Genomic DNA, 12,979 nt, shown 5'->3' on the forward strand with positions numbered 1-12,979 from the left:
GGCTACTTAAGCGCGCGTGTGATGACGCTGTATCGGCCTTGGCGTATAACGGTAGCTACTACGGTAACGGGAACCCTCTCTAATGGCGTTTAAAGAGACCAGTTGCGAGACTATCTCAGAGCTAACATTGCATGCACGGATTGGAAATTTCGCGGCTATCCTTCGTATATGCCACAAAATAGATCCCAAAAGGCAACTATACTGTAAAATACTCGCACGAGGGAGCAGACTAGCTACATGTTGTGGTAGTCCTCTTCTCTTCTTAATAGTTGTCAGAAAACTTGCAACTATTGTATGTCCATCCCAAGTAAGGAGTACAGCTATTTAAGGATTCGTCTCAGTTTAAGTCTTGTTACTACATACTATGGTTCTTGTGTTTAAATTCCTAACTACTAGCCCACCGTCCAAATATCCTCTACAGGGTAAACCAAATAAGATGCTTGATTCGGCGAGATGTTACAGGTGGTCACTAGGATATCCCTACCATGATACATCTTTGGTGATATATCTCTAGTAATATTACACTTTAGACACACATCACATGATTGGCACTTTGCATATCAAACAATTCTTCAACAACCTGGTCATAATGGACGAACATATTAATAAGATTGAACAAATTAACCTATCCAGAATCATTACGCTAGAACGCTTGCACAAATTAAAAAACAGTTTGGAAATAAGGATCACGCCAGCTCCCCAGCGCTTTACGGCGAGGACCGTCGAGGCCTGAACCTGGTATCGAAACTTTTCTGGGAGACAAACCACGCATTGTGAGTTTTCCACTCGGAATTTGGGCGTTCAAGCTCAATCTATACAACAACTCATGTTAGCATAGTCCCAACTGCGAAAAAAAAAGACACGAAAAGAAGAAACTGACCTCAAATCTCCTCAAGAAACTTGGGACAAGCTTGTAAATCTCCAAAAGACTAATGTTCTTGCCAATGCACGTCCTGGCTCCAGCACCAAACTGCAACATGGTTCCCTTCATCTCCTTGAGCTTCTCGGGAGTGGCCTCGAGCCAGCGCTCTGGTCGAAAAGCTTCCACGTCAAAACCAAAGACTTCAGGTCGGCGGTGCACGACCCAGGCGTTGCAACCGACGATTGTGCCGCCGGGGATGAATTCGCCGTTGATCTGCACGCCTTGTGGCGGAACGATGCGCTCGAGGAGGAGACCGGGGCCAGGGTGGAGACGGAACGATTCTTGGATGACGGCGTCGAGATAAGGGAGTTTCTGGGTTTCAGACCAGGAAACAGTCTTGTCAGGGCGCGATTCGATGGTACCGTTGGCGACGGCGGTGTCCAGCTCTCGCATCAGCTTCGCGTAGGCATGGGGGTTCTTGATGAGGAAGTAGAAGACGGAAGAGAGGGAAAGGGCGGTAGTTTCTGAGCCAGCAAAGATCATGGATGTACAGGTGGAGAGGATACGGTTGTCGTCCATGAGCTCGTGGTCATGGCTGGCCTGTGCGAATTTGGAGAGGAGATCGATACCACGGGGATTTGCTCTCTCATCGTCTGAGAGACCGTAGCGCTTGATCTTCTCTACCTGGTTGGCACGCTCACTAGAGCGCTTCAAGGCAAAAAGCGTTACTGGATGGACGCGCTTGTCAAGGCCAATGCGCTGAGCAAAGAGCAGGATTGGGTTTCTCCAGAGAAAACGGTCGAGGATGGGCATTTGACCAATCTAAGGATTGTAAATACAGGGACACATATAGAGGGCTCTATACGAGTAACTTACCGGTGCGACGTAGTCCAAGAATTGACCCAAGAAGCCAATAATGCCGTCCACATCTTTATTGCCCTCAACGAATCCAAGACGCTTGCTCCATGTCAACTCGCCAATGACGTCAAATGCAAAGTACTGCAACCATTGACTGAAGTTGCAGCTGGCACCAGGATTGGCGAACAACTGCTCTGTCCTGTCGAGGAAGTATGTAAGCGTCGAGCTTACGAGAGGCTCATAGTTGACAAGCGAACTCATGGCGAAAGCGTTGTTTACGCATCGGCGGTATTTTGCGTGGAAATCTTCGTCGGTAGTAGAGAAGAGAGATAGTAGAGTGTTGCCTTTGACCACTGCGCCTTGAACGGGATAGAAATCAGACTGAGAGAAATTAGGTTCCGTCACACAAACTCTTTTTTTTTATATTCGTACCTTGGTGAAGCCCTTATTCAGCCCATAGATGGTCTTGATCGCTTTCGGGTCCGCAAAAGACAATACATTTGGTCCTATCCGTACAATATCTCCATGTTTGCGATGCAGCGCAATAATGTTCCAGTGGTGGTTCCGCGTGGATACGTCCAACACCCTCCACCAGTTGGTATATCCAGCAAGCCGAGGTCCAGGGTATTTGTTTAATCCTTTCCAGTACTTGTTGTTGAGTAGAAACGCAAGCGCAGTCGTAGCCAGCACTACCGGCCAATATCGCAAGAGCAGCGGAAGGATCTCGTTGACGATCATCTTGTGTAACCCAGTGTGAGCGGTGATAGGTGCTGTTGATCCAGGGTCCAGGTATTCACAATGTCCGGAACAAGATAGGCAGAACACTTTATATATGATTCTCGGTATACATGCTTGGATATGTAACCGGCAGCTCGCAATCGGACCTGTGCCGTCATTTCCTGATACAAGGCACTCGGGTGCCGCCGGTATGGTTTACGTTACGCGTTCGGGTGCTTGTGCGCAGTGGTTTGCATCGGCAGTTGTCATGTTTGACGTGAGACGGCGGAAGTGGATCGGTGGCTACAATGGAACGGCTGAGAAGGATCGATAGCGCGGGGAGGGAGGATCCCGGGGTTTTCGCGGGGTAGTTGTAAACATTTATCATCAACACCAAAATTCGTCTGCAAAACCGCACATCAAGTTACATTTTTTCTTCTTTACACAAGCATCTAGTCATTTCAGCGCGCTCACTCTTTCCCTGGCGCAACCAGCGGGCAACTCACATACAAAACGCCTCGTATTGTCAGAATCTTAACGTAGTCTCTCACCATTATCGGAATTTGGCTCACAATGGCATAGTCATGCTTCACGCGCTCTGTGCTATTCTAGAACTGCCGACGTTGGTTGTCTCAACAGCTAAACCTTGTGCGAAGGATAGCAGGAGATTGTGGACCTTGGGAACGTCGGCAGTTGTATGGTAATGTCATAATCGCAACTGCCGGTCTCTTCTTTAACCGACCAGGCGGCTCAAGAGCCCCGAAGCTCCGTGTTGCCGCACGTGACTTTGTACATTTGCAGGTTCGAAAATTGGCGCATGTCATGTTGTATGTACAAAACGCCACTTGGAAGATAAGAAAAAAATCTCTGAACTACGTAGACGATAAGGAGTAGGATTTGCAGCTGATAGGTCTGGTATCACGTGCGTGCCCAAATCAAGTTTGAGGTGGTCATGATATGACGAGGCTGACAACTCAGCACTTGCCAGTTGTCTCTTATCAACTCGGCAGGATATTCCAGACAACGAACTGCCATATCCACAGCAAACTCATTTGTTTGCCTTCAATGCTGCCAAATATACTGTATTTTGCTTCGATATAGTAGCGCTCGTCAGGTGCCATAATACGGGTGACAACTTACAGGTCAAAGCATTTCTGACAGCTTGTTACTCTTGACATTGCATGGTGAAATGCCTTGCGACAGTCACACTTGATATATATCACTGCACATGAGGACGGAATCTCTTTTTATCTAGGGACATACGAGACTTGAACAAAAACATAGTAGTCAGCAAGCAGTGATTTTGCAGTAATCTAACGAGCCATCAATAGACATGGTGAGAAGATTTGAGCACTTCTATATTACATACTTGCATGTGGTTCGGCCCGAAGTGATCTGAGGATTGACACTAGATCCACGTATAGTGACCCAGTTTTCTCTCGCACTTCAAGTAATATTCATACCACACCTTCCCTGTCGGCCAAGATCGAAAGTGCACCATCGGAAAGAATGCTTCCGTAATCTACACTACTGAGCCACATGGATATACCAAGTTTATAGGAAAGAAGCCTAGGGATTTTCATAGGGCCTGGATTTCGGCGTAGCCGCGCCTCCCAATACACACTGTCTCATCTCCTGGAACTTGAATTTCTGGAGGCCATGCACAGGCTTGTGAAAAAGCAGTATCGATGCACAAAACCCTTGACCCCGCAAACAATTCCGGGCCTAGATGGACCGGGAACGAGTACGTACGATAAAACATTAGTGGGGGATGAGTGGGAAGCATGGGATCGGCGTGAAACAACAGATGCTACTGTAGCATCTTAAGCCCAAAAAAGGAAATCAAAGTGAGGCCGAAGTCTGCATCTCCGTGGGGGCAATATATGGTTTATGACGGGCGTTTTTGTAAGGGGATATGTCAAGAAAGCCGTCACAAGGATCGTCGCTCGTTCGTGGATGCCATGTCGGTGCTGAAATCCCAAGATGGAATATAAACCGCATGGACGATACTATCAGGAGGAGACAGTCACCTCTTGGAAAAACAACTCTGAAGATTCAGCTAGCAGTTCTCACAGCAGTTCAGTCTGCGTGATCAGTGTATACAGAACCACTTGTTTCTGGCGTCCCATGGTACGATACGGCAAAACTTCCCGAATGAGAAATGGCTAACGTTTTGCTTATTGAGTCCAAGAAGGAACTCTTTTAGGGGTACGTCAGCGGCGGCTGGGTATGGTCTAGACGCCATAGTGGAGGTCGAGATGCTCCGACTGTGGAGTAGGAGACTAGTCGAAACAGTGAGGAGTCTGGCGAAGCGCCGACAGAGTTCAACAGTTATGCCGTGCATGCAATGTGCTCAAGAAGGTACGCTAGTGCAGGGAACATGGATAAAATGACGAGCGAAGCCACCGATGAAGAGCAAAGGCGACCCTTTTTCAGTGCCTGAGACTCCACCGATCAGCCTTATATGTATATGAGTAAACATGTGTGTGTGTATAGACAAGTGTGACGGTCGAGGGACAGTTTGAGGGGTCAGGGTGCCGGCAGCCACTAGGGGCCCATCCGATATCCCCGATCGTGGTGTTCTCAAAGGTGATATGCTAAAGTGTGCGGATGAGGAGTTGGTGTGGTAGATCCCAGAGATGCGGTAGTCCAAGCTCTCCGTCAAGGATGCTGGGGGAGCGGCTGGTGTCCAAGTCCCCCCGCCTGCAATCTATCCAGGAAGGGATGGGTAATGGACAGCCACCAACTCGGAGCAGGCCCCTTATAGAGAGTGTAGTGTGGGTGGCCCATGTTCCGTTCTCTTTCAGTGACATGTGTTTTGAGACAAGTATACGCGAGTGCATTAATACCTCGTTGGCAAGGTTGAGCCCAGGGTGTATCGATGTTCCCAAACAAGGCGGAACAAGCCAGGTGTAAGTCGTAGATCTAGCCCGCTTACTGCTGAGGAAAGTAAGACAGTGGCACTATGCTAAACGTGAATGTTGGAGACAGGGGCTTGGGCAACTATTGCGGGTGGCCAGATGCAGCTGGCGTAACGTCAGTACGGTGGTGATAGCAGCCCGTGTCTAGAGGGAGACCGTTGGGTTAGCAGTCACAATGGCGTGCGGTGCACCTGCATTACTGCCCACCACCACCTGAGGATGGACAAGGGGAAAGCTGGGGTGTTGGACTAGAGACACAAGGTTGCAGCGCGGGAGAGGACTTTGGGGGAGAAGTTTGGTAGCGCTCGAGATGGGAGGGCAGCGGCGCGCAAGTGCGGTCAAAACAAGACGGGCTAAATTTTTTTCTTGTTGCAAGTGCAGGTTTGCTTGCCATGAGTGAGTCATCGGGCTCTGTCACGATAGCTGCATGGACGGAGCCATGGATGTGCGAGCGGTGCCCAGCCAGCGTGTAGCGAAACGCGGCCGGGTGGAGGAAATGTTTGCATGAACAGTCATAGGACATGACGATTCTGCATCGTGAGCGTCATGTTGTGCGTAGGTGGGCGCGAGGACAGGCCCTGGGTGAGAGACGAGGGAGGCCGACGAGGGACAAGCAATGGATGGATGAGTCGTAGGGGGCTCGGAAGGAGAAAGCCGGTTGTGGTCGGCTCAGTGGGGCGGCTAGCTTGGCAGAACCCTGTCGAGCTGAAAATGTGTGAGCGTGAGCGTGAGCATGAGCATGAGCATGCGCATCGGGTGTCTACACCTAGTAGATGTAGAGTCAGACGGTCGGAACATTGCCGTTGCGACTGGGGAGCCCTCTACGCCAAGAGGGGCATACTGGATGCGCATACTACGCCTACAGCAAAACACCAATATGTCCATGTGGGGTAGGCCACAAGGGCGGTCGCCTGTGGGTTTTGCCCCCCGGATATTCGTTTGCGTGGGAGGCGCAGTCGACATGTCTGAAACATGGTACATGTACGGTAGGCTGGGTGCTATCGATAAGACCGTCGCCCTGGGACGGAGACGACGACTAGGAGCATACCATAGCACTACTGGTCCATATCGGACATGCCGGGCACTTGCGTAATGCTCTTCACTGTGCTTCACTTGATCGCCCTCCCTCTCCAATCGCGCCGACGAAGACGTTACGGGCGTTCAGTGACGAAACCCCATCTCCTGGGCCCTGCATGCTCCGCTCCGCAAAGAGGCGAACCTTTTCTTTTAGACGGACGGTAGTATGTATGTAGTACATGGGCCGGGCAGTCGGACAGGGCGAATTATAGCCAGCATTGCCAGTTTTTGCAAGCAAAAAAAAAGATACTGTGGAGAAGGGTACCGTCCCGTGTGCGCCGTACTCAACTGTAAATCGTATACTATACGGTACTTCGGACATGTGCGAGAGCGTCGGCGGTGCCGCCAGCACTCGACCGTCACCGCTTTGCACCGCCTTGACTGCCTGCACCGCCGCAACAGCGCATCATGTGCTCCGGCCACATGAGTGAAGTGGCGCACCGCATCACCGCCCGGTCATGGCCGCATTGCCAGCAGCAGCAGCAGCAGCAGAAGCAGCAGCAGCAGAAGCATCGTCAGTGCCAGCGTCATGAGGTGCTTCGGGTCGTGCCATGGCTGCCCACGGCCCAAGATGGCATGCAGCCTCTTCCTGCTTCAGCAGCCGCCGGAGCTACTCGACAATGCTACTCTCTGCTCTGCTAAGCTTCTGGGCCGTGTCTGCAAGAGCCGGCGCACATGATCGCGGGTTTCTCGGTAGACCAACCCTGCCCACCCCCCTGTCCCGCCCGCTGATTGGGCTGAGTGTTTGCAGCCCATTTTTAGGCTCAAGCAACGTCAACCTGTAGACGGCCCAAGACTACCTCGACTACACCCACTTGCAAGTCTCTGCCAGCAACACACCCCTTGACAAGCGCAGAAGCCTTCACCCATCCCTTGCACCCCCCCGGCAGCCCCGAAAAGGGTATCAAAGCCGCTGCGCTCCTCTCTCCATCTGGACGCCCAAGGAAAGCTTCTGGAATCCGTGTCATGTTGCAACACCACATGCTCGACAGTAAGCCCAGTCGTAGGCTTCACTTTTTCCCCTTCGCCAGCTCCGCCAACGGCGTCTAGGAGTAAGTAGTCCACCCCGTCCAAGTGCAAGTGCAAGTGCTGGTGCAAGTGCTGGTGCAGCCGCTGTCCTTCACGGCCGCCTGTTACGGCCGGCCTCCGTAAACTCTTGTGCGTCTCGTCGAGCCATGGCTCTGCCTGCTTGCTGCGTATGTACATGGCTTCAGCTGCCATGGTCCAGAGCCAGTAATGCTCTCGGCCATACTCGTACACTAACTTTGCTACTTCCACTCGAGAGGCTGATCAAGCGCCTCGTTGCTTCTCATCTCCGGCCATGCATGTTCAAATCGTCATTTGCACATTTGTGCCCGCCATGAGCAGCCCGTCGCAATCTTCGCCTACGCCTATCCACGTGTGCACAACGCTTTCGCCGTGCCCGTCGGTCAGCTTAGATCCGACTAAACCTGCAGCCTGCATATTTTTGCCATATGCACGTTTCGACAAGCTAAAATGCGCTGCGCAGGCAAACGGGGCAGTGTGCATGAAATCCTTGCCGAGTGTGTGGCCACGCCGAGCGGCCCATGATCGTCGCTTGTAAGCTCTTAAGAGATGGCACCCACCACCACCACTAGCCTTTCTTCACCCTCCGCCTCCCACCTCGCCTTCCCCCCTCCTCATTCGCCCGCTCTTCCCTGTCTCTCCATCTCAATCAAAGGCGCCTCAGCAACCACCACATTCGCCCAGAGACATCTTTTTTCCCTTTACAATCTCTTTTGTTTCTTTCCTTTAAATCGTTTGAATCCGTCCCATCTAATATCGCAATCCGTCTCGCACCTACCACCCTGAAACACACATACCCCAAGGCCACTATGCCGATCTCGTTACTACCCGCTTCGGCTGCGGCCTTTGCGCCCCGTTCCAACGTCAACGTTGTTTTGGCCTCAAAAGCCGAGCCATGGTTAACACAAACCTTGAAGAGAGTCAACCGGGTCAAGCGGCCGTTGAATAGCGTACAACAACACACGCGCTGCCTGACCGAGACACTATCCGGCCCAAATGCCATCTGGTCGCTTTGCTCCATCATGGTACCAAAGGCTCCCGACTCGGAACTGCGCAAGGACTCGAATCCGCTTGTCGAGGCCCTGTTCAACTACCAAATCATCCACATCGAGGCCTATGTCGTACACGTCGACATGGTTTCACAACATGAGGTTGCATTCAAGCTTACACAGGAGACCATCGATGCGCTTATTGAGTACCACAAGGACATCTACTCGGTTGATGTCTCCGCCAGCACCTGGGAGTGGGCTGAGAAGGAGCAGCAGTTGAAGAAGCTTCAGGATGGATTTGTCCAGGCCGTAAACCGCTACGTATTCCGCACTGGTGTCAAGGCTCTGGAAGGTTTGGAGGAAGAAGGCGCGGGAGAACTACTCGAAGGACGAGGTGAGGACGTCAAGAGCGCCATCATGGGATTGTTCCTCCCCCTTCTTCCCCCTCCTCCCAGGATTGTTGATGTCGTCCGACCAGCACCCCTCCTCCCAAGCTCGACTGCCTCAGCCAACTGGTGGGTGCCAACGCAACAGATGCACCCGTCGCACTCTGCCCCAGTCGATGCCTGGAGGGTGGTTCCTTCGACCCCCAGCCCTACCATTGCTACCTGCGGTGAAACTGGACCTTCATTCTGGAGCACCATGGGAACCATGGGCTTCGAAGCCATTCAGCTTCCGTCGCCAACTCCTTCCTTCAGCCAGCCATACAACTCGACGAGCCCCTACGCACAAAGTACCAGCCCATATGCGCCAAGCACCAGCCCGTACACATCGAGTTCGTATTACAGCCCGCCCCCGGCATCGGCACCAATCCCAGCCCTTCCTCTGCCGAGTGTCTTGGCCCAGCAATGCGGGTCAAGCGCCGTCCACGGAGGATTTGGTGGTTTTGGATGGGATACTGGATTTGCACCACAGTACGCAGCCTTCACATAAGTTGGAAGGCGCTTATGCTGTGGTACATGTATCTGATCTCTGTCGATGGCGGGAACCGCGGACCTGGCCAGTCCCCCAGATTTTCCCCTCATACGCTGGTTGCCAGCGCACCAACCTTGCGACACCCGACACGAGACGAAAGCGATATTCACGACATGATGCTGAACAAGCAGACATCATTACCAAACCAGCATGGGACGGCGTTTTTCATCGATTTTTAGCGAGCGTCATTTTCTCCTCTCTTCTCGTACATGTTCTCTTTTGATACCTGATTTTCTTGATTTGTCGAGTGCTTTTCTCCTTTTTTTAGCGAGCGATTTCTCTTTTGTCTTCTTATTGCACAACACGGCCGGACCAGGTCTTTTCTTTACTGAATACAGCATCTCTGGGAGGTATGCATGTCGGGCATTTTAACGGAAGACGGTAAACACAGCCTCACGGCTCACGAGGTCAGGCACACTCGCATTGTTTTTTTGTTTTCTTGTTTTTAATGTCGTTTTCCTCCTGGACGGGCGCGCCATCTCTTCGTTGAGCCAGTGGCATGCCATGACTCTTACGAATTTGACGCGATCAACGTTCACGAACCTGCTTACTTGGACTGGCATTGAGTGCCAGCTGGACATGCCGAGGGGCGACGACAAAAGTTATACATGCATCTGCGATGCCGCTGTAATAGCTCGTCTCTGTTTGCTGAAAGGGGGACTGGGTCGGAAAGGGGGAAGCAGCTGAGCAGGGGTCGAGACAGGAGTACGTCTGTGGCGTCACTGACTCTAGGGAAGTGGTCCTCTGCTTGCGGAGCAAACGCTTTCTGATGTACCCTTTGCACTTTTGCTGATCTCTACCGACACGGGAAACTGGATGTACAGAGACTTGTGGGGTTCATCTCCTACACTCCAAGGCCAGTCTTTGGGGAAAGCACGCTGCCTGGTTGATCTGGGCGCGTGTGAAACAGATGCTGGACAGAAGCAAGCTTCTCACTTAGCCTTCTCTACCTAATTACAAAAAAAAACGAGCCTTGAAATCCAATACAAAAAAAGATTCTTCAGATACAAAGTTTTTGCCCATGACGTGTGCTTAGAGCAGCAAGTGAAGTTGAAAGAGAGTCAAGAGGCGAGGATTGTCGATCATGTTGTGACCAGGGCTTCGGGTCAACGGCCCCAGGACGACGGCTGTGCCGCAATGAAGGATTGGGCCGATGAGTGGTGCCAGACTGTAGGTTATCGGGCGGGAGTGGTGCCACAGTCGCGACGAGGCCGAGAGCAAGGCGAGGATTGCTTTTGCGACCCGTCGCAGCCAGCACGCCTCTAGCCTGTTGTCTGACGGCCGTGGTCTCGTCTTGGGACGCACGAGTTCCGCCGGGGCCACGCCTCTCTTGATGTCGAAACGTCGTGTCTGCATTCCACAGCCCCGTCGCGCAATGCCCGCCGTGCCCGCTTCGTCATAATGCCGCCCGCCAATTCGCCTGTAAGCATGCCCGTGTGTCCGCGACACGGCCGATGTGACCGACACTGCACATCACGACACGAGCGTGGATGACGGACTGACTGACGGAACGCCCACTATATAGGACCCCGAACCCACTTTCATCTCGGCCCTGCGCGACCTCGAGAGCCCCGTCAACGACGACGTCCTTAATCTTGCCGCAACACTGGGCACCCAGCCTGGCGACGACGCTGACATCGACGGTGACGACACCGGCGACAACCATCACGACAACGCCAATCCCATCCACGACGCCGACGCCCTGGAACGCGCCCACCTGCACTATCTGCGCGTCGCCCACGAGCACGACCAGGTACGCCTCGAACGGTCCCGCGAGCGCCTGCGCCTGCTGGAGCGGCAACGAGACGAGCTGGAGCAGCGGGACAGGCTGCGGCGAGTGATGAGTCGCCTCAGCCGGTTGAGCGACAACAACTATGGCGACCGCGTCCCCAGCCAGAACAGCCTGTACGACTGGTCGCCTGCAAATGAGGCCACCGCCACCGAGAGCTCCCTTCGCTCCACGGCCATTCTGCAGTCGGCCGGCGTGCGCAGACACCCACGCTTCTCTGCCCGCACCAGGGAAGCCGCTTCCACAGAGGCCCCATCACGCCATACCTCGCACCGCACTCTCAGAGAGATGCTTGCCGCTAGAGCCAGCCTGCACAGCGACTCGGTCGAGCGACACCGCGAAGCCACCGCTCGCCACATGTCCATGCAGCGACTCTCAGATGGCCGCTCATCGCCCATGCTCGAGCAGACGGTCAAGTACCTATCGCGGATACGCCACTCGAGCAACCCCGACGAGAGTCTGGAATATGCCCGAGATGCCGGCTTCCTGACAAAGGATTACTTTTGCCTGCAGCACGCCGACTTTGTTGCCGACACCTTTACAATCCCCCGTCCGACCGAGACGTCCTGGTTGGTCCCCGGTGCCGTCCTGTCGGGTTGCCAACATGCAACCACCATGCCCCCCAGCGTCTCTGTCACATCGCGGCACTCTGGCCTGCCTCCACCTATCCGCCCGTGGATATGGACTCCCTCCGAAGCGTCTACGAACCGCAGCTCACACTCATCCGAAACACAGTCCCAGCAAGACCAATGGCCTGTCAAGGTCACAATACACGACGTCGATTGGGAAGCCATGTCCCTCTCCGCAACCATGGAGGCGTATAATGTGCCCTCGCACCCACATTCGCACTCCATTCTCCCCACCAACAGCAGTGCGCCACCCGTCACGCGCACATCCTCCATCACCACATATCTTGAAGGCGAAATACTTGATTTCAACAACCACACTCTTCTTACCGAATCCTTCAAATCCAGCGCTGCAAATGACGCAACCTACTGGCGCAAGCTGCCGCCTTTCCAAAAGATGAGCGACGAAGACGTCATCAGAGCATTGACGAGCAAGAAATGGCTTGCCGAAGTCCTGAGCCAGGAATGGATACTGATGCGTTGGAAGGAACGGTGTTTTGTCAAAAGTCTGAACCGCAGCACACCAAATCCCGTAGTACCGCCCCCTTCTACAACCACACCTTCCTTGTCAGATGGCTCAGCATCAAACTCCTGGTCTACCACCGCCCACATCTCTCAAGTCCAGCCTTCGCCCTACCGCATTGTGCGCAATGCACAAACCGGTCGTCCCGAGGTTGAAATTACCCCCCAGCCTCTCTTTAACTCTTCGCCCACCAACGATACCGAACACGCTACCTTTGACGATTCGGGTTGCGGTCTTACCATAAGTGGATTCTACTATGTTGCTCTGGATCGGACGAATGGGAAACTGGAAGGATTATATTATGATCCACAGAGTAGCCCGTATCAGTGTTTGAAATTGGATAGCGTGAAGGGTGGGCTGAGGAGTGCGTGGGGGTTCAGATAGTGAGGGGGAAATGTTTGGGTATGGAGTGCTTGACAAGATAGAAGGAGTTTTTTTTTGGCGCAAGCGAGGGTGTGCTTCAAAATGGTATTATCCATATACTTTGCATTGCCTTGGGCGTTTTGGAGTCTTTTGGAAATCTCAGGATTGGGAGGGAGATTATGCTGTCATGGCATCATGGCCCCTCGAGGCTTATCATTTCTTTGTTCGTTTC

At 53.0% G+C, this 12,979-nt stretch overlaps 5 protein-coding genes across 5 annotated transcripts; 2 read left to right on the forward strand and 3 right to left on the reverse strand.

Moving 5' to 3' along the window:
- Positions 1-707: 707 nt before the first annotated feature.
- On the reverse strand, positions 708-2,458 carry COCMIDRAFT_84842 (uncharacterized protein; the record flags this gene model as incomplete). The annotated part of the gene is made up of 4 exons (XM_007685940.1): positions 708-812; positions 881-1,684; positions 1,739-2,101; positions 2,153-2,458. The coding sequence occupies 4 exons, from the start codon at positions 2,456-2,458 to the stop codon at positions 708-710; spliced, it is 1,578 nt and encodes a 525-aa protein (XP_007684130.1).
- A 4,422-nt stretch (positions 2,459-6,880) lies between these two features.
- COCMIDRAFT_22982 (uncharacterized protein) lies at positions 6,881-7,656 on the reverse strand (the record flags this gene model as incomplete). The annotated part of the gene is made up of 2 exons (XM_007685874.1): positions 6,881-7,045; positions 7,276-7,656. 2 exons carry the CDS (start codon positions 7,654-7,656, stop codon positions 6,881-6,883), a joined length of 546 nt encoding a protein of 181 aa, XP_007684064.1.
- A 635-nt stretch (positions 7,657-8,291) lies between these two features.
- Positions 8,292-9,404, forward strand: COCMIDRAFT_22983 (uncharacterized protein; the record flags this gene model as incomplete). The annotated part of the gene is made up of 1 exon (XM_007685875.1): positions 8,292-9,404. One exon carries the CDS (start codon positions 8,292-8,294, stop codon positions 9,402-9,404), a length of 1,113 nt encoding a protein of 370 aa, XP_007684065.1.
- Positions 9,405-10,478: 1,074 nt separating this feature from the next.
- COCMIDRAFT_84681 (uncharacterized protein) lies at positions 10,479-10,802 on the reverse strand (the record flags this gene model as incomplete). The annotated part of the gene is made up of 1 exon (XM_007685941.1): positions 10,479-10,802. One exon carries the CDS (start codon positions 10,800-10,802, stop codon positions 10,479-10,481), a length of 324 nt encoding a protein of 107 aa, XP_007684131.1.
- A 45-nt stretch (positions 10,803-10,847) lies between these two features.
- Positions 10,848-12,768, forward strand: COCMIDRAFT_84838 (uncharacterized protein; the record flags this gene model as incomplete). The annotated part of the gene is made up of 2 exons (XM_007685942.1): positions 10,848-10,868; positions 10,972-12,768. The coding sequence occupies 2 exons, from the start codon at positions 10,848-10,850 to the stop codon at positions 12,766-12,768; spliced, it is 1,818 nt and encodes a 605-aa protein (XP_007684132.1).
- Between the last annotated feature and the right edge of the window lie 211 nt (positions 12,769-12,979).

The sequence above is a fragment of the Bipolaris oryzae genome, assembly GCF_000523455.1.
Source record: "Bipolaris oryzae ATCC 44560 unplaced genomic scaffold scaffold_14, whole genome shotgun sequence".
Lineage (NCBI taxonomy): Eukaryota > Fungi > Ascomycota > Dothideomycetes > Pleosporales > Pleosporaceae > Bipolaris > Bipolaris oryzae.